This window comes from Carcharodon carcharias, chromosome 2 (assembly GCF_017639515.1).
Source record: "Carcharodon carcharias isolate sCarCar2 chromosome 2, sCarCar2.pri, whole genome shotgun sequence".
NCBI classification, from domain to species: Eukaryota; Metazoa; Chordata; class Chondrichthyes; order Lamniformes; family Lamnidae; genus Carcharodon; species Carcharodon carcharias.
Window position 1 is genome coordinate 111,247,738 of NC_054468.1, and position 20,572 is coordinate 111,268,309.

At 41.7% G+C, this 20,572-nt stretch overlaps 1 protein-coding gene and 1 long non-coding RNA gene across 14 annotated transcripts in view; one reads left to right on the forward strand and one right to left on the reverse strand.

Moving 5' to 3' along the window:
• Positions 1 to 1,293: 1,293 nt before the first annotated feature.
• On the reverse strand, positions 1,294 to 9,237 carry LOC121289865. 3 transcript variants are annotated; one of them, XR_005945665.1, is made up of 5 exons: positions 9,011 to 9,237; positions 5,379 to 5,515; positions 4,685 to 4,900; positions 4,260 to 4,385; positions 1,294 to 1,475 (listed from the first exon to the last, which is right to left on the reverse strand). It is a non-coding gene; the product is annotated as an uncharacterized LOC121289865 (long non-coding RNA). The 3 variants fall into 3 exon arrangements; XR_005945664.1 differs by lacking the exon at positions 1,294 to 1,475 and having other exon boundaries at positions 2,335 to 4,385; XR_005945663.1 differs by lacking the exons at positions 4,260 to 4,385; positions 4,685 to 4,900 and having other exon boundaries at positions 9,011 to 9,234.
• A 193-nt stretch (positions 9,238 to 9,430) lies between these two features.
• The window catches only part of LOC121292500 (GDNF-inducible zinc finger protein 1-like), a 44,046-nt gene continuing 32,904 nt past the window's right edge, over positions 9,431 to 20,572 (forward strand). For 3 of the 11 annotated variants that reach the window (XM_041214539.1, XM_041214633.1, XM_041214625.1), the window contains exon 1: positions 16,478 to 16,738. In XM_041214539.1, coding sequence (XP_041070473.1) covers positions 16,701 to 16,738 — 38 coding nt within the window. In that variant the 5' untranslated portion in view covers positions 16,478 to 16,700. Of the gene's footprint in view, positions 9,635 to 11,161; positions 11,294 to 15,946; positions 16,093 to 16,477; positions 16,739 to 19,104; positions 19,317 to 20,055; positions 20,177 to 20,572 lie in introns of those variants that run through there. The other 8 variants (XM_041214607.1, XM_041214548.1, XM_041214559.1 and 5 more) reach the window with 8 other exon arrangements.

Here is a 20,572-nt window from a genome sequence, read left to right on the forward strand (position 1 = left end):
TGGAGCCGGAACGCGATTTCACGCTGGCGGGCCAATTAAGGCCCACCCAGCGTGAATCGCATGCTGGAGCTGCCTCAGGCAGATGAACAGTTTTCAAGATAAAAAATAAAGAATTTTAAGGTGCAAAAAAAGTCCCCTCTTGATGGATCGTGGATAAGCACCTGTCCATGGATGAGGTTTCACAAGAAATGCAAAGGCCGCCTGGCCTTTTCGCCTGCCCGCCAACCGTAAGGTTGGACGGGCAGTGAAAAATTTTGATCAGTTGGATTGTTAAAGGCCTTAATGGGCCTTTTCATTGTTGGCGGGTGCGCTGCCAACTCCCGCGGGCACCCGCCGACCAGAATATCGCGTGAGTGCACAATGACGTTGGGACGCTCGCCTGACATCAGCATGCGTCATTTTACGCTCGAGCGGGTTGGGTGCACGTCCCACCCGCTCAGCGAAAACTCCTGGCCAATATTTCAGGTCAAGGACCTTTTTATCAGAACTGTTTTTTTATGTGTGAATTTTGCTCGCAAGATGAGCTGTGTTAACATTGGGGAATGGGATAACAATTAAAGGCAGATCTAACTGCCTTAGCTCCACTGGTTAAAATCAGTTCCCCACAACTATATTGAAATGAAAGCCATCTATTCCTACTACCACAGAACTTTGAATAGAATCTGTGCTAACAGACAAATGATATTGATAATAATTCCCGTGTAACTGTACGATAAGTCAGACTTCATTTGGACGAACTACGCACTTTGAATTAAGCAACATAAATAGTACAGAAAGGTAGGAATTAAAGTGCAAAAAAAAATTGAATTATCAGCCAACAACTTTGACTTAAGAAAATAAGAGCAAAATACTGAGGATACTGAAGATCTGAAATAAAAGCTAAAAGTGCTAGAAAAACTCAGCAGATCCGGCAGCATCTGTGGAAAGAGAAAAAGAGAGTTAATGTTTTAAGTCCAAAATGACTCCTCTTTGGAACTTCAGTTATTGGTGCCCAGAAGAGAGCTCTTTTTCTTCTGGGCTCCACAAAGCCAAAGATAAAATAACCAGGCTTCCTCAGCTCTTTCGCTTGTAGAATCAGATGCAGTATTGTTTGCAAACATTCCAGCCAGATCCAACCTAAAATAGCAATTGCAATTTAAAAAGACACATTTAAAAGGGCTTATCACCCAAGGCAGGCAGGTGTTTCAGGCACCCAGCATTAGATCCCTCTTGTTAGCATTATTAAGGCACTAAGACTACCAAACCCATTTTGAGGCTGGGATGAAAGAAGTGCAAGTTGTGTCTACTGTTTGACAAATTTTATTGAACCACGTCTCAGATGAAAGCCCCTTGTGGGAGCAAAGCCCAACAAGCAGCAGTGCGATATATGGCCAGATTATCTGTTTTAGTGATGTTGGTTAAAGGATGAATGTTGGCCACAGCATTGGGCAGAACTCCCCTGCGCCTCTTCAAACATTGTGATCTTTTGCATCCACCTGAAAGAGAAGATAGTCGCATATGACCAGTGCGTAAAGAACACATCCGTCAAACATAATCTTCGGAATCTTCTGGTGCTGAGGTTAAGTCCCAATAGAAATGTACGTGTTGAAACCCCCACCATGTCAAGCTTGCCATATTGATCTTTTTTCTCCAACTGTTAGTCCTCTGAAGCTCTTATTCAATTATTCCCCACCACAGCAGATGTTTTCGATATGAAGACTTGTGGCACTTCCATGACTGCAAATTATCAGGCAGTCCACCAAATTTTAAAAAGGTGAACGATATAAATCATTACTTTACAGAAACCAATAGGTGGTCACCTATCTTTGTGCCGAAACAGAGCAACTTGAAAACTGATTTCTTTGTAAGGACACGAGATAACACAAACCAAGAAAAGGCCATTCATCTCATCAGGGTCCATTGATTAAATGGAGACCTGGGGCATTGCCTCTGCAAGGAAAGAGACATCAAAGGCCATCCTGTTGGTTACCCTTGGAACATCCTGTCTCCTCAACTGGGGAAGATAAGTAGCATGAACACACTTTTTGAGGAAAAGTGAAAGAAGGGAAAATAGTCAACCCCAGGACCTCTTTTTTTTTAAAGTTAATGTCATTACCCCTTCCCTATACACACCCAAGTCATAACAGTTTATTTTTTAATTCCCTAAGCAAATCTTGTCTTCAGCTTCTTGAATATCAACACATCTGGCTACAGCTTGAGGCTAAAAGCAGAATTCTATTCACATAAACAATAAATGACATTGGTGGAAAAACGCCGGATGTCACAATCTGAATTGTTCCATTATTTTAATAGAATTGACCATTTTTGTGTTCAATGCATTTTTTTTTTGCATTTTGCTAGCATCATTTCACATTGCTTTTCAATAATAATTTAATGGAACATTCTGGAGGAGTTTGAAAAGCTGGTACAATACCAGTCATTTAGGTGTACAGACAGGTTTGTGAGGCTGGCTATTTCAAAGTTGGGTGTGACACTTGGCAGCTAGTACATCCTGTACTGTGGTCCTGCTTTGTTCACTTGCTGCACCACATTTATTCCTTCAGATGTGAATGTTAGGGTGAAAGCAATCAGGCTTGCATCTTCTAAGTAATGCTTTAATGTTACATTACTCATCCTTTTATAATTCTGTACTTTCCTTCTTTTAAGAACTTTTGAAATTCAATTAAATATGTGGGCCTACAATTGAAATTAGATCGAGCTGCTCCTGTCTTGCAGATATAAAATAGGCAGCTAAGGGTCCAATATGTCAGGGTGAGGAGGGGAGGCATGTATTCATTGAACCGCAACAGCAATGATTTCCAACGCAGATTCTGTCATATTCCTTTTCTAAGGAACTCACAAGGAGTAGGAGTGTTTTAACTCCTTGTTGGTTCGTGTTTAAAGGAATGTGCTCCGGAGCAGGTTCTGCACCTGCTTATAAACCTTAAAGAAAAAATCTCCATAAAAACAAATGTAATTTCCGGGCAATCAGGCCGAGTTCCTGAGTTCCCTGTCCCTTTTAAGCCCATTGAGGCACACAGTAACATCTAGTTTTCGATGCAAGTGCGAACGCTGGAAGTTGCGGTGCGATTGCAGCTCTCAATAGCGCCTCTGAGCACAAGCTCCCACCTGCATTCCTGCGAAATAAAACATAGAGACTTCTGGCCTCTAACTGCTCTCTCTCTCTCCCAGATTCTGGCAGACTTCCTGTATCTCTGAGTTTTGGGCTTCCCCTCTCAAAGCCCATCTCCAAGGTAACATGAATCACATGGGCCTGGTATCCAGGTAGAAATGCTAAATAGCTATCCTTGCAACCCCAAGTGCTTTTTATCTTGTAAGTAAATAGATAGTTTGAAGCATAGTTGTTTACAGCCCAACATCCTCAACACCTCCCTGAGACTTTGGAGACTAGCAGTCTAACCACTGCAAATGCAGATGCTGTCATTGTCTCCTAATGTGAACACCTTACACTTTCTTTCCAGCAAACAACCCAGGCCTTCCGTTAATCTTTAACAATCGCATCACGCAGGCCCGTTGTCAGGCAGACTTCAGAACGGGTCACATAACCCTCTTCATTTCACCATAAATTAAAGATATAGTCCCAAGATATAACAATGTTATAAAGCCTCATATTTGTAACAAAAATAGTATTGTACTCAAGTTGTTACCATAGCTAACTAAAATACATTGAAATAAAAAGATTAGAACACAGAATTCAAACAATTTTATATGTTGCTTTTCCCAAATCTATAATATATAACTAAAACTTTAGAAATGTCACATTTATAGCAGATACCAAATTAATTATAATGTGAAACACTACATCAGTGTTGCAGAGTTTTTGCATAATGTTCTTTATTCTTGCAGAACCTCCAACTCGCTTTTATCCTACAAACTACTTTGTTATATTGGTTGGGACATTTTGTGAACTTGTATGGATTAAATGTGCTTTTGTTTGGATCCATCAATCAGGAAATGTCTGGTCTCCATCAGTGGGAACCATGAATGGTGTTACTGGGATTAAGCGCAATTTGGACTTTTTCCCTTCTGAGGCAAAGGCCTATAAGTCGCAGCCCTCTACAGTATTGAACTAAAAAGCCACTTTGGGCAAATATTTTATAAACTACCAATTTTTGAGTCTCTCAGCTTTTCTCGAATAGAAGTTTTATTAGTTTTAACATAATGCTGCATAAATCCAGTTTAGCTGTATTTTTCAGTGAACCTTAACTCTCTATTAGAACACATGAACTATAAATCTTCTTTACATAGTCATATTTTACCCGTGCTTTACGTTACTCTGCCCTGCCACATTGCAAAACAGGAGTATTCGATAATATCCAGTGCTCTCTTCATTTAACAGGGTTTTTAAGCTTTTGCTTCTTCTAAAATTTCCATGGCCTTCTTTCCTGTAAGTAAAAGTGCCACACCATATAAAGATTATTACCTTCAGGATTAAAAGGGAAATTATTGTCACATCAAGCCATTTGTTTCTTTAATTCGACCGGTGTTTTTTTCATTGCGCCTGATTTTAACAGTGTGCAAGTGGATGGTTTCAGATGGGTTAAAATCTCATTGCATTAACTTCTGTCAAGGGCCACACTTCCAAACAAGATCTTAACTCTCAGGAGTTACATCATGGCTATTTTGATTCATAAGTACCATAGGGTGAACTCTTTGTTTCAAATGTGTCGGCACGGATACTCACAACGTGGTGGCCATTCACTTTCCCCAGGACGGGAACAGCACGGACTGATAGTCCAAGGAAAGCTTCAGGTTCTATAGTTTGAGCCAAATGGATGCTGAAAAATTACCATTTGCTAATAGCCTTCCATTGTTCTCTTTCAATGCACAACAACGGGGCAGAGATCAACATGAATGACAGCCATGGCACATCCTGCAGCTGAGTGTACCAGTTGGAGGTCTAGAGATATATAGAACAACAGGTCTCCCATGAGTTATAGTTTCTGAGGAGAGAGGCTGCACATTACGTCAATTGTATCATGAGATCATGGGGCAGAATTAATGCCCTCCCTTTGGCGGGTTTGGTGGCAGGGGGGGCATTTAATCATGCAGGAGGCCCACCTCTGTCCTGATTAAGTCCATGGTGCCAATGGACCCCACCACTAATTTGAAGCCCTTAAGTGATGCGCACTTAAGGGCCTCATCCCACAATCATAGATGTTCACCCAGTGGCAGGAAGCCCTGGCATTTTGTGGGCTTCTGTGGGGGGAGAAGGGAGGGAGGGAGGGGGATCCCTCATTGTTAGGCACTGATTGAGGGACTTGACATCAGGAAGCCGGGGAAAGGGGGGTGGGATCATCGAGATCCACCTCCTCTAGCTGCCGACCACCCACCCCTGCCCCCCTCCAACGTGACCGCCCCCTCCAATCATCACTCACCATGGCGACCCTAGGCCTCGGGTGGGTGCATTACTGACAGCAGCCATCGCCTCTCCGGTGGTGCCACTGTGCAACGCACAGCTGCTGACCTCTGATTCTTCCTGGCTTTGCTCTTCCACAAGCTGCAACTTATCAACCTGGATTTTGTGTTAAGAATAATGGTGAAGCCATGAGTGCTCCTGTTATTTTGGAGTAAATTGGACAGCAACTTCTGGCGACAACCCACGCATAGTTCAATGTAGAAATCTGCCCCTCCAGAATGCTCCCGTGAAGCACGTTGGGAGTGTTATTTCATTGAAGGTGTGATGTAAATCCAAGTTGCTGTGGCTGAAGGAGGGGCCTGAGGTTCATTCAGGAGGGGGGTGATTGATGGGGAAAGGGGGGTGATTGATGGGGGGAGGGGGGTGATTGATGTTGGGGGGGGGTACAATTGAAGGGGAATATTGCCAGCCGGTGGGCGGGGGGGTTCAATCAGGTGGATTGTGGTCAATCAGGAAGAGGGAGGGTCAATCGGTGGGGAGGGGTGAGTTGGGGACTATATCAAACACGAGTCAGTGAACAGAAAGTTTTAGCCAGTAATGCTGTTATAATTGTCCATACGAAACATAACATAACTTCTCATTTAGGACAAGGCTACACCAATATTTCGTATTCATTCAATAGCAACAGTACATCTAGAATGGCAATGTTACTTGCAAATTATCCTTGACAATGAAATGGCAAACAGCACTAATGGTTCTATAAGCTTCATTTTACAGCAGCACTCTGACCTCTAGTGGATAGTGTGTCCTTTTGCAAAAAAAACTCGAATTATAAAGTGGAAAACAGTTGATGTTTCGAGTCCGTATGAACCTTCATCAGAACTAAGGAAATAGAGAAAATGAAGGGTGCGATGAAGGGTCATACCGATTCAAAACATCAGCTATGTTCCTCTTCGCAGATGCTGTCAGACCTGCTCAGTTTTTCCAGGTATTTTTGTTTTTGTTCTAGATTTCCAGCATCCGCAGTATCTTGCTTTTATTGAATTATAAAGAGCTCATTTCAATATTTATTGTTCTAATATAAACAAATTTCAATTGTTTTACTTTACCTAGTCTCCAGGATATAACAGCAACATTCTTATATTTTATATGTATTATGTATATAATTTTAGAAAAGTTTTAAAGTTTGAAAGGTTTTCTTAAACTGACAGGACTGAAACCATGGGCCCGGATCTCCCAAGCAGTGGCAATGATGAGTGGATTATTGCTACGCTCAAAAATTCCTCCGATTCAGCGCTGCTGTGCATTTCTTCCGGGCTCTTCCATTCCAGACTTTCACAGAAATGCACAGTCTCTCGGGGAACCCATTTGGAAAGGAGGAGATAAAAGCAAAATACTGTGGATGCTTGAAATCTGAAATAAAGTAGAAAGGAGTAGAGTTGGGGAAGGCAGGACACGTCCCCTTTTTTTTAAACAGTACTAGCTGCTGCAGGGTAAGTTTTTAAGGGTCCAGTCTTTGAATGTTAGTGAATGGATGAGCGGATGAATGGGTGTGAGTGGGTAGGCGTGTAGGGTGAGTGGGTGGGTGAGGGGGGTAGGTCAGCAGGTGGATGAATGGCTAGTCGGGTCGTGGAGAAAATCAGGTCAGGTCAGGTAGTTAGTCAGGTCAGGAGGGTAGTCGGATAGTCAGTCAGGTGGTTTGGAGGGTTACTCAGGTTGGGGGGGGTAGTCAGGTCTGGTCAGAGAAGGGGTGGTAGTTGGGTGGTCAGGTGGTCAGGGTGGGTGGTCAAGTCAGGAGCTGGTGGTTGGGGGCATTGGGGGGGTGGGGGGGTGGTGATGGGGTGGCGTGTAGCCAGATCTGGTTGAAGGACTGTTGGGTCTGGGTGGGTGGGTGGGGGGGAATTTGGTTGGTCGGTTGTAGTCAGGTGTGATCAGGAGGTAGTCAGGTGGCCTGGGATAGTTGGATCAGGTTGGGGCTTAATCTGGTTGTTAAGGGGGTAGCCAGATGGTCAGGGGGTGTTGTCAGATATTCGGGGAAGGGGGGTTGGTCAGGAGATAGTCAGATGGTAGTCAGGTCAGGTTGGGGGTTAGTTGGGTAGTCAGGAGGCTATCGATTGGTCTGGGGGGAGTTAGGTCGGGTTGGGAGTTGTTGGGTTGGAGTTGTGAGGTCAGGGCGTGATTGGCAGGGGTCAGTTGTGTAAATACTCAGGTGTTAGACTAGCTTTTAATCTGTCTAACATTTCTTGGGTAACTATTAAGAACCACAGAACTGTCTGAAGTCTCCTACTCTCTAACCCAGAATCGAAGAGATAAGATCATAGGAACAGGAGTAGGCCATTCAGCCCATTGATCCTGCACCACAATTCAATTAGGTCACAGCTGATCATCTACCTCAATGCCACTTTCCTGTACAATCTCCGCATCTCTTGATGTCATTGGTCCCCAGAAACCTATTGATTTCTGTCTTGAACATGCTCAATGATTGAGCTTCCACAGCAATTGGAAATGTAAACTTCTAGGGCAATTCTCACCTAGGTAGGTACATCAGGACTTCCACAAGGTCCCAGCGTGCATCTTCAATCATATGTCCAGTCTCTGACGATCCGAAGACCGGAAGGTTTGGCCATTGTCTTTGGTCCACGCCAAAAACTCCATGGCTGAGCCACGGGGTCCATCCCTTTCCATGGCCTCTGTCTGAAGCCTTCCTAATAAAGCCCGACTGAGCTTCCGACCCTATGTCTTCTCCATCAGCAAGGCTGCCACTTCCACTTTGTCAGCTTGTGCTACCAGCATAAAAAAATTCTGTTTATGCAGCATTGGCCTGGAGTCTCCAGGAGTTGAAAATTAATCTCCAGGCTGTCAGCAGTCAAATAATTGTTATTTCAATTTCTTGGTTCAGTTCAAACAGTTGGAAAAATATTGGAGATGGGGCAAAATTGGCTAACTCAACAATTTGGGTAATGGACAATCTATGGTCTTGGACTGGGAGGGCGGGAATGATAGGCCTTTTGGGCGACCAATGGTGGGAGAGTGTGAAGGGGAGGGCGAGGATGATTGATGTATTTACCGACCAATGGTGGCAGAGTGTGTGAGGGGAGTGTCATGATGATGGACGTTGCTTGGGCCAATGGTGAGAGTGAATGAGTGGAGAAATGGACATGTTGGGCGACCAATGGTGGGAGAGCATGTGAGGCGAGGGCGGGACATGATGTTCCATCACATCACAAACACTCCAGCAATAACCCTCATCTTCTGACTAGGCACTTTACAGCCTTCTGGACTGAATATTGAATTCAACAACTTTAGATCTTGAACTCCCTCCTCCATCCCCACCCCCTTTCTGTTTCTTCCCCCTTCCTTTTGTTTTTTCCAATAATTTATATAGATTTTGCTTTTCCAACCTATTTCCATTATTTTTAAATCTTTTATGCTCCCCCCACCCCCACTAGAGCTATACCTTGAGTGCCCTACCATCCATTCTTAATTAGCACATTTGTTTAGATAATATCACCACCTTCAACACCTGTGTTCTTTTGTCTGTGACATATTTTGATTATCTGCTCCTATCACTGCTTGCTTGGCCCTACAACCACACCCCACCCCCCACTTCTCTCCCCCCCCCCCACCCCCCCAACCCAGCTTATATTTCACCTCTCTCCTTATATTCGCTCAGTTCTGTTGAAGGGTCATGAGGACTCGAAACGTCAACTCTTTTCTTCTCCGCCGATGCTGCCAGGCCTGAGTTTTTCCAGGTAATTCTGTTTTTGTTTTGGATTTCCAGCATCCGCAGTTTTTTGTTTTTATCTATTTGTTTTTATCCAGCAATACGTGCTGCCCCCAGCGGCAGTGACAACGCTGGCCCCGCCCGCAACAGGGACGCGCGCTCACGCTGGCTTCCACGGAACCGTTACAGAGGCAAACCCCCACACCCACCCCGGGCAAGCCCTGCGCCTGCGCGCAGTGCCGCTCTCGCCCTACCCCCCCACCCCCCCCCCCCCAAACCCTCACCGGTGCGCGCAGGTGCTGGGAGCGCGAGGCGCAGCCGTTTGGTGGGGGCGGAGCCTGAGTGCGCGTGCGCCGAGTCAGGGCCCGGAGCCGGCCGATGGCGATCTAGAGCCCGCTGCCTGGGGGCTTCGGAAACAAAACACCCGCCCGCCCCCCTCCTCCCCCAACCCGGATCCACATATCCCTCCCTCCCTTCAAACCTCATCGCGCATAATCCCCAACCCCTCTCCCTCCATCTCTCCCTGTTACAGGCCGAGTCCCGGAGAGCAGGTCAGTTCGCGGGGAAGGAAAGTCGTTTGTTTCCGAGCCGGGGGGGAGGAGGAGGCGGAACCGCTTTAAGGCCGGAGCTTAGCCCCCAGTCTCTCTCCCCTCCCCACAGCCCCTGGATCCGGCTGGGCTGGAGGGAGAGACTGAACAGCCCGGCCCGGTGTTGGGGGTGGAGGGGAGACTGACAGCCGCTGGGGGAGTGGGAGGTGGAGAGGAGCCGGCTGTGTCCATTCGTGGACCAGGTTTTTAATTGGTTTAAGAGGCAAAGCTCCATGGAATAGGCAGCAAAATGCCAGCAACACCCGCAGCAGCGAATACATTTTTCTTTTGTTAATGGAGACAGCACCTTGGTGATGTTCAGTCAGCAGAGGTGTAGTAAGGAATGTCCCCCAGTCCAGGTGCAACTAAGGATCCACCTGTGTCAGTATGACCAACCCTTACATCTGGGGTGTGGAGGTGTTGGTCACTGTGAAAGGGTGAGTGTGGGTGGGGGAGGGGAGCGAGTATCTTGAGACTAGGGTGATCACCCAACCCGGATTTTCCGGCATCGCCGCAGAGTCCAAGGCTTCTGTCCCGCGTCCTGGGTCAGTCCTGCCCGGGATGCGTTCTGTCCCGGATTTCTGCTTCAACGCGTTTCTGCGCACACGTCGAGCCCCGAACGTTCTTTCCCCTGTTCCGTTTGTGTGTTGGAGCCAGCACTTCTGCTGTGTCTCTGCGCGCACCTCGGGCCAGGCAGATTGTTTTGACAATCAAGTGGACGTATCAGACTCTGTAGACACAGGTTTGAGTTTGGCACGTATGGCAGAACCCCATTCCAACCCCCCTTCAGTCTTACAGCTCCAGCATCACCTCTTCCACCCCACCCCCCTACAGCTTTGCCACTGACCCCCCACCGTACAGGCTCGCCACTGTGCCCAAATGTCCCTTAAATTTTATACTGGGAGTTGGTCACCCTATTTGATGCCATAATCGCCAGCAGGTGGGGGAGGTTAAAGTCGACTAAACCTTACAACTTATCTTGTTGAGTCGTGACATTATCATCTCCCTGCTGACCAGCTTACTTGTGTGCAGTCCTGCTGCAATCACTCAAACCTGCCCTGGCGACTCCAAGGATAAGTCCCACATAGACTCCCCTAGAGATATGGGACAAAATCCCTTAAGGAACATGGGGCAAGCAGTCAAAATAAGGGACAAACCTTATATGGGCCAGTTGGTGAGGCTGGACTGCATCTTTTAGAGAAATGGAGCTGGGCTAAACCTTTCAGCTGGCATCAACCCATGACTGTCACCATCTAGAAGGACAAGAGTAGCAGATAGATGGGTACACCAGCATATGTAAGTTCTCCTCCAAGCCATTCAACATCCTGACTTGAAAATATATCGCCGTTCCTTCACTATCGCTGGGTCAAAATCCTGGAACTCCCTCCCTACCTGCACAGTGGGTGTACTTACACCACAGAAACTGCAGTGGTTCAAGAAGGCAGCTCACCACCACTACCTCAAGGGCAATTAGGGATGGCAATAAATGCTGGCCCAGCCAGCGATGCCCACATCCCATAAATGCATTAAAAAAATAAATTCCCATCATGCGATTAAGAGAAAATACTTGAGATTAAAAGTCATAAGATGTTGGAATGTCAGCACCTAGCCTGGGAAGGACAGGTCAGTAAAGCCTGGGGTTAGTCACTCTGTTATAATAGCACTGTCGAAAGTGATCTCTTGATTTTTGTTAAAAATCATTCTTTTGGGTGTTGCTAGTAGGCTTGTACTTACTGTCTATTCCTTGTTCCCCTGTGTGTTTCCCCCTTAAAACCACTTGCATTATGCATTGTAGTGGGTTGATACAACTGTGGTATCTGTGGAGAGAGAAGTAATGTTAACGTTTTGGGATGTGACCTTTCATCTGAATGGACCTGAAACATGAACACACTTTCTCACTCCATAGATGTTGCCTGACCCGCTAAGTATTTTTAGCATTTTCGGTTTGTTATTGCTTTTGTAGTTGCAGTTGATATCAGTGAGTACCTTGCTAGAGCACAACACTGTTAAGCGTCACCATGTTCGTGTGGATTACATATAGGCCAGACCAAGTAGTGACAGAAGGTTTCTTTTCCTAATGGATAATTAGTGAACCGTTTGTTTTTTCTTTAAATGACAATCTGGCAGTCTTTTTTAACTGAATTTGTTAACTGAATTCAAATTCTCAAATTGTCATGATGGGATCTGAAGAGGCCTCTGATATCTGGTTCAATAACAAGTATTGCACTACTATACCTCTGTCACAGAAACTGACTGACTTACATATGAATTAGGAGCAGGAGTAGGCCATTTGGCCTCTCGAGCCTGTTCTGCCATTCAGTAAGATCATGGCTGATCTGGTTGTGGCCTCAACTCCACGTTCCTCCTACCTAACCTTTGATTCCCTTGTTAGTCGAGAATCTATCTACCTCTGCCTTAAAAATACTCATTGATCCTGCCTCCACCGCTTTCTGGGGAAGAGAATTCCAAAGATTAACAACCCTCTGAGAGAAAAAAATTCTTGTCATCTCTGTCTTAAATGGGTGACTTTATTTTTACACTGCCCCCTAGTTCTAGTTACTAGTGGATTTTGCTGTATATTTCCATGAATTTCTGTTTTTATTAAAAATAACTGTTAGTAGGAAGACAAAATTGCCATGCATCCCTAGCAGCAGTTTTTTCAGAAATTTGTGTAGGTGATGAGGGATTTACTGCTCTTTAGTTTTGCAAGTTTTTCATTCTTATGTCCATGTTCATAAGCTGAAGCTTGTTCCTTTGCAGAGACCAAAGTTACTTTAAATATTGGAGTGTTAGTTCTAAAAACCCAGGTGCATTTTTGCTGTATTGTTTTGACTGCCATCACTCAGCTCCCAGTAGCACCTGTGAGCTCAATAAACAGAAAGATGCAAACTAGATCCAAATAATAATGGTAATTAATTTGTAAAATCTTGCCTATAAAATCAAAACTCTTTACCAATGGTTAGTTTATAAAATTCTGATTTCATTTTTAGCATTAAATGTTCTTATTTATATTGATTAATTCAAATTATTGGATAAATCAATTTTGAGCACAGATCACTGAATATAGGAAGTATGTTAATTATTTTGACATTTTGCTTTTCTACCTGTTAAACCGATTCCATCCACAGTAAAAGTACATTCAGACTTAAAAACACAGTATTGTTTTATCTTTTAACATTTTTTTAATCTGATGAATGAGTCAACCAGGTTTTTGTTTTATTAACTTATTCTTACTAAAAAGGAACTAAAGTGCAGGACAGAGGAAAAGAGATGAGGTAAATTAGAAGTGATATTTAAGTTTAACCAAACTGAAATTTTAGAAGTACAAACAAAAATGAAAACTGCAAATCTGAAAATAAATTAAAAATGTTGGAGAAACATTTCAGTTAGCTCCTTTAAAGAGAAAAGAGATTATAATGTTCAAAGTGTGTATCAGCACAGGCTGAAAACATCTGGACCTCTTTACAGATGCTGACTGACCTTTTTCACGCACTTTCTCCTTTTTTGTAGTTTTAAAAACTTCTAAATCACAAAAGGAAAGACTGAAGAAGGGAGACAGGTTTCAGAGTTGTGAAACCAAGGAATGAATGCATTACGGTAGAAGAGTGCGCAATAAGCATTGTAGGGATACACAGTGTAGGGATAAAGAGGAGCATATGGAACAACACATTTACAACCTAGAAGGAAACTTCCAAGGAATCTAATCATAGTGGTTTCAGTGAAATAGGAAAATAACTTGTAGAGAAGAGAAAAGTAATGTTGGAGGCTAGAGATAAAGAGGGAGTCATCTTTCAGGCAGAAGCTTTTTCTCATTTCTGTCCTGTAGTGTGTGACGTAATAGGATCTCCCCAAGAATTTAGGAATTGAATAGGCTGAATTTAGTTATTGATGTAAAACCAAGGAAATTTGAGTTCCATTTGAAGTCTGAGGCAAGAGTTGCTGATAAGAGAAGAAAAAGTAAGGTTATAGCTATTAAATGTAGCAATGGATAGAGTGACATCAGAAGGTACCTTTTTGAAAAACCTGGAAAGATATTTTTGACCAGGGTCAAAGGGCATTGATCTTTTAAGGGTAGAATAGATAAACATTTGAAGTTGATAAAGCCACAGATTTATGGGGGATGACTAGGAAGTGGGGGTTACTTTCAGATTGCTCTAGCATAAATCCAGCACAGGCACAAAGGGCCAAATGACAGCCTGCTCCATTGTAAATCTCTGTAGTTCTATGCAGTGCTTCAGCTATTACACTGCAGTAGAAGAGTAGGTTGTGTGCAGTTAGGACTTGTAATATGAAGTAAGCTGATGATTAGCAAAATAATTTATAAGGTCAGATGCTAAATTTAGGAGGCCATTTGTATGGAGAAGAAACAGAATGGAAGAGGAGAGGCCTGGGAAATTTCTGAGTTAATGGAAAATTAATCTTGGAACATGCTACCAGTTACAGGACAGATGGACAGTAACGATCAGCAAAGTTATATTCACGATACATTGCCAGTTTTTGACACTACATTTTTAAACATTGTAAAAGGCAAAGACAAGACCTGCAGCTGGATCATGCCAAAATTTGAAGTCGTAAAAGGCAGTGATTGACAAGTATTGAAGACACTTCTAGGGCAGAAAATAAAAATCAAGCTGTTTCAAACTTTTTTTTAAAACTTGTCGGTTTTCATTGACATTGATACTGAGAACAAATGAATTAATGATTTTAGAATTTTTTAAAGCACAGAAAAAGAACCATTCAGAGATGGCATTGGCACCTCTGAAAGAACGCCTCAGTTACTGTGTTTTCATCTTTTTTTAGGCTACAGTTAAGTCCCTGTTGGCTTAATCTCCCTCCTTTCACCACACCCCATGCACATTTCTGTTGTTAGTGTGCCTTATTTTTTGAGTTACTGTCTGGAATTTCAGCGAGTCACCACTGGCTCTTTAACTGAGATAAATTGGTACACTTACCTTGACTTGGTGCCAACAATGTCAATTTGGCACTGAAACTTGTATGCATTGGCACCGAATACTTGGAAGGCAATTATACCATCAAAGTGCTGAAAATTATCAATAGAAAACTGATGGGGAGAGATCGTTTTTTGATTAAATTAGTGATGGGTTTTAGAAGTTTTTTTTTTAAGTTAGATATAATTTTGTCTCAATACTAAAAGGGTGGAGTGAGAGAAAACAGATTGGTCTTGTCTGTTGAGAGTCATTGCTTAAAAATTATAACCTGGGAGTTCTTTGCTTTATGCACTGTTTTCAATTATGTTGATACTTTTGTGAAATACTGTGGCCCACTGAGTATTAACAAGATTATGTGTATTTTGTCTCGGAGAGTGTTTTGATTTACTCCCTGATTGCTTCTGATTTAATCTGTTTGTTTGAAAAAGTGGGGTAAGTTTCTTCCAAAGGAACTGTTACCCCCTTTGGCAGCAACTTTGAGCATATATTGATGTGATAAAACTATAATATTTTCCTTTCATTATAATTTACAGCTGGCAATAACTATCCATAATTAAATTGTGCTTAATTAGAAATAAACTTCTTAGCAAGTTGCTTCAATTCACAATGAAGGTGACCAAAATAACTTGCAAAGAGAAGTTCCTTTCATTTTAAACAAATTCTAACTTTTAAAATGAAAATCAAAAGTGGCATATGTGTGGTACTAGATTGATACTTGTGTGCTCTCTAACCACTGATTTGTTATCTCAGTACTGCTGAATGATGCAATATCCAGCACTCGCCACAAATTGCTCACTGTTTTCAGTATACATAAGTAACAAAAGCAAACTTCAGAGATTTGTTGTTTGACTGATATGGAATTGGAGGGAAATCTGTTTCCCTACATGGCTACATCCCACTTGCATAAACTCAGAGAACATGGGAGCAAGTTGGCCCTGGCTTATGTTCTTTCTTTCATGGCCCCTTTTCAAAGAGGATGCTAAAAGATTGTTCAGAATTGCAGTGTTTGACCAAGACCCATTTTGCCAGCTCGGGTGAATGTAAATGATTCTGTGGCACTTTTTGAAGAGGAGTGGGGAGTTCTTGTCATGTCCTGAAAGTAGGCCATAGGAGGCGTGCAGCTCAGGGGCGCAATGTTTGTGTTCTCACTGGAGGACAATGTACTCCCAATTAAAAATAAAGAAATAATTTAATTGGTTGTAACTGCTTGCCTCTTCATGATGGAGCTTTGGTAAAATATACTAGTGTTCAACAAAATATGTGACTTAAAGGCAGGAATTTAGAAAATAAAAAAATGTTTAATTTTATGAATTTTAACCTGTAAAAGGTTGCTGAATCAAATTGAATTGAAGGTGGCACACAGTGATACAAGACTCCACTGCTATGCCCTTAGGAGAATCTTACCAGTTGCTGTAAGGAGGATAAACTTCAGCTTTATTAGAGGAGAAGATTCAAATAACTCATTTATACCTGGTAAGTTGATTTCCAGTGCATACATTGTACACTTATTAATCCAAGCAATTTAGACATATCATTTTATCTAAATTACTTATCATTTTATAGAATGTTAATCTGAAGTTTTAATGTTTATTGTAAACTTACATAAGAAATTTTTTATTCATAGGTTATTATTCAGATCAGAAAGGTTCACCAATCCTTTGATCAACATAAGTTCAGTATTTCAGCTTTCATATCTTCACAGATTGATTTCACATTACAATCTGGTGAGAAAACTTGCCTGTGCAAAGAAGAAAAGGGGCCAACGGCAAATCTAAAGTGCAAAACAATTAACATCTTTAGAGGAGTTAACATTCAGTACATTGGGAGGAAGACCTCTCCAAGGCAAGAATTTCTACAAATGAGGATGACGTATCAACCATGGGGGTCAGTGTTAAAGTCGATCCAACAATGCTGATCCATAACCAGATCCTGGAGCGTATTGAGACTCGGATGTCGTTACATAGGTAGCATTCTGAATGCTACTTTATGCAGCTGATTGAAACCAAATTCCAGTGCATCGCAAAGATGATCCAGTACCCAAACCATACAGATTTACTTTGCAGTCAGTCTGTTGACTCTGCATGTGTATGACCAACCATGACCTTCAGTGCCATGCAAGGTGATGACCAAACTTGTCAAACAAATAGCCAAGAGCACCACTATAAGTGATAATATCATTTTAATCTTGAGGCAGAGCCTGTGGACAGTCAGGCCATACAGAGAAAAAATTTATATTGTAACAAAAGAAGTCGTGTGTGATTTACTATTGCCAATTTAGCCAGTTATTAGCACACTTAAATTAAAAACGTTTATTGGATTCAAGCCCAATTACAGATCTGAGTGGGTAATTAGGCTGACGTTTTAGTGCTTTGCTGAGGAAGTACTGCAAACCTAGTCTACTGTGCCTGCTGAGCTGGATGTAAAAGTTCCCATGCCATATTGCCCCGATTGACTTCCTCCCTCAAACCAATAGATCAAAAATAGATTACTTTTTCATTCTTTTACCATCCAGAGGGCCTTGCTTAATGCAAGTTGGCTGCTGTATTTTCCTCAAAAAAAAGTCAATTGGTTGTAAAGCATTTTGGGATGCCCTGACAACATAAGAATTCCATTTCCTTCCTCCTTTCATGTAACCATGTGAGTTGTTTTGAATTTTACATTTGCTGAGTTATAAATAATTGTTTCATTAACTTTTGATGATTTTGCAGAATAAACCACTAAAGTTTATCATTCCAATGCTTCTCCAGTTTGTTTTTTCCTCAAATGTAGATAGTTAATTAAAATACATGAGGAATGCCTCTCTCTTCCAAACACACTTTCCTACCAACCACCTCTGTACATATTGTACTGCAACATAGTCTCTTGTCTTCTAGGTCCATGTTTTAAACCTTTTGCAACTTAGACATGAAAGAAGAAATATAAAACAAAATAAATTATTAATTTTGTAATTTATATCATTCGACTAGAAATACTATTAAACATTTATGGTGACGGTTTTACGTTAGTGCTGTATTTAAGTAAACAATTGACTCATTTGTGTTAGTGCTCGTGTGCTGAAGGAAAATGCTAATTTATGGAAGGGACATAGCATATAATGTATTGATCATCTCCCATTGGCATCCGTCAAGAGAATATAAACATTGCAATTATTGATCTCCCCTTCCCAACTCCAGCAATCCTTCACTCAGTTGTCCTCGTCCCCCAATCTCCAGATTGCCTCCAGTGTTCTCTCTAACTTTTCTCAGCTCATTTCAACACAGACTTGATTTCTCCAGCCTGATACCCCGGCCTCCCCGACAGCAGCAAAATAAAATTAGAACCACCTTGAAAGTTCTCCTAGAATAAACTGCAATCGCACTGGTATTTCTAGGTTTCACACCTGCATCACCTGATAAGCACCTGATGCAGACTTCACACACTCCAGCCCATTTGTTTGCCTCTAAAAACATCAGCTGAGTGTTTTCGGCTACTATTATTAGTGCCTATCACTTTGTGTGTCTTGGTTCATGAGCTTTCTGGAAATCATATATCTGCTGCAACTTTAATCAGAACAGTGTCACTTTTGCTTGCATTTACTCTCAAACCTATGCGTAACACAGACAAACTCTCACTGGTTTAAAAAAAGTCAGCCTAAATTTTACCTAACAGTAATGCTTTGAAATTTGTCCTCAAGCTTTCCTTAAATTATTTTTCAAAAATAATCAAATTGTTTCTGTTAGAAACTGCAAGAACATTGAATTACTTACTAGGCTATAATTTAGCCTAGTAAGTGCACCTGGGGACATAGAGCACACAGTACGTGTTCAGTCTACATAATCTACTTTCAGCTTGATAGTGTCAGCACTTAAAAATATCAAACCTGAGCTTAGCCTTCAATACCTAACATCCAACAGTAGTGGACAGTTTACCAAATAATACACTAATGGTGAGTTGGCTGGCTTGTAAAGTCCTTAATGAATACAAATGTATATGAATAAAATTGATCCGATAAAACGCTCAAGTTCATAATTTGCAACTTCCAGCTTTCCATATGATGAGAAATTTAAACCTCATATGCTTCAGAAAACATTTTATTTTGCAGATATGGGAAAGGCCAGGGGTCAGGCTGAAAAATTCAAGTCTCTGTGGAAGTGGGCTAAGAGTAGTTGGAGGGAAAACTGGAGGAAATCTGAAGTTTGGGGGACAAGGAAAACTTGAGGGGAGGATTGCTGGAGTTGGGAAGGGGAGATCAATAATTGTAATGTTTATATTCTCTGTCAGCATCTGTGGGGAGAGGAACAATTAAAGTTACAGGTCATTGATCTTTTGCTAGAAAGGCAGTATCTTTCCTCGGTCTTTATGATTGTTAAAATAAATATGTTGAATTTTGAATTCTTCCTCATTTAGGCAGTGTCTACCTGTGGAACTCAACACAAAAATCCAATTGTTAATAAATGCTATTGGTGTGTGCATTTGCCTGAAATAATTTTTTTTTTCAAAATTCAGCTTGTTTGGAAAGCTTTTGGGAACATTAAGAAACTCAATTCCACACACACGGCATCATCTCGTGCTGATACTTATTATTTGCAGGCAAATTCTGCAAAGAGCATGTACTCAGCATGCACAGACGTGTTTGAAATTTTGTTCAGCTGCAGTGAGCTTAAAAAATATCCAGCGCTGTTAGAGACTGAGACCTTGAAGTAAAAGCTTTAATGAAGGTAATAAAAGGCACATGATCAGTGGGTGATTGCAATTGTTATTATGAAATATATTTTTATTTAGTTTAAAACTTTATTCTAGACATTATACATTTCTGTTACTGAAATAAGATGGAGAATTATTTTGTTTTGAAAAATGTGAGATTTCTATTGGTTCATCAAAATATGGCAAAATGTTTATACAGGGATTGGGTACATATGTCAGCCATGGCTCACTTGATAGCACTCTCACCTCTGAGTCACAAGATTGTGGCTTCAAGTCCTGCTCCAGAGAGCACAGAAATCTAGGCTGGCACTCCAGTGCAGTATTGAAGGAGTACTGCATCATCAGAGGTGCATTCTTTTGGATGAGGCATTAAATCGATGCCCCATCTGTCCCATGTGGATATAAAAGATCACATGGTGCTTTTTCAAAGAGGAGTAGGAATGTTATCCTTGGTGTCCTGACCATTCCTCAATCAACATCACAAAAAACATTATCTGGTCATTAACCCACTTGTTGTTTGTGGGAATTAACTGCTATATTTCCTAAATTACAACAGTGACTACACTTCAAAAGAATTCCATTGGATAAAGTGCTCCAGGATGTCCAGTGCTTGTGAAATGCGTAATATAAATGCAAGTCTTTTATGAGAAGCATTCCCATCATTTATGTTTACATAATGATTTTCAGTGTTGAATGTTGATCTTAAATGACATGTCTCAAAAATGTGATCCAAGAATTTGGATTTGTGGACAGGGATTGTATGTTGTATGCTCGAAAGTGCATGAAATGGACCAAATATTCAGAAAGGGAAAATGACATAGAGACAAAATGAAACGTCACAGAGAATTTAGGAGACATACTAAAGTGAATAGATGTAAGTAGAGGTACCATTGCATGTCTTTCAATTTATGTGCAGAGGCACATAAAAATTGCCATTTTGTGTCATTAGTCAAACAATTCTATTGATTTGAAACGTTCATGGTTGAAGTTTTAACATTGGAATAGTTATGCTGGCGTCTTGGTTCCAGAAAAAATGTACCTTCATTAGGTCTTTAATCTGTTCAAAATTAAGACTTTTGAAGTTCATTATTGAAGAACCACTGCAATAATTTGGAAAGTCTTCTGTTTACTGGAAGATATCGAAGTAAATGTTGATCACAGGAGGCTTTAACTTACATTGCCATATTTGCATAATCTTAATGAAAAATATAAAGCGCAATGCTCTTTTTATACCTTTTCCCACAATTGTACATTCATTTTTTAACTAGAA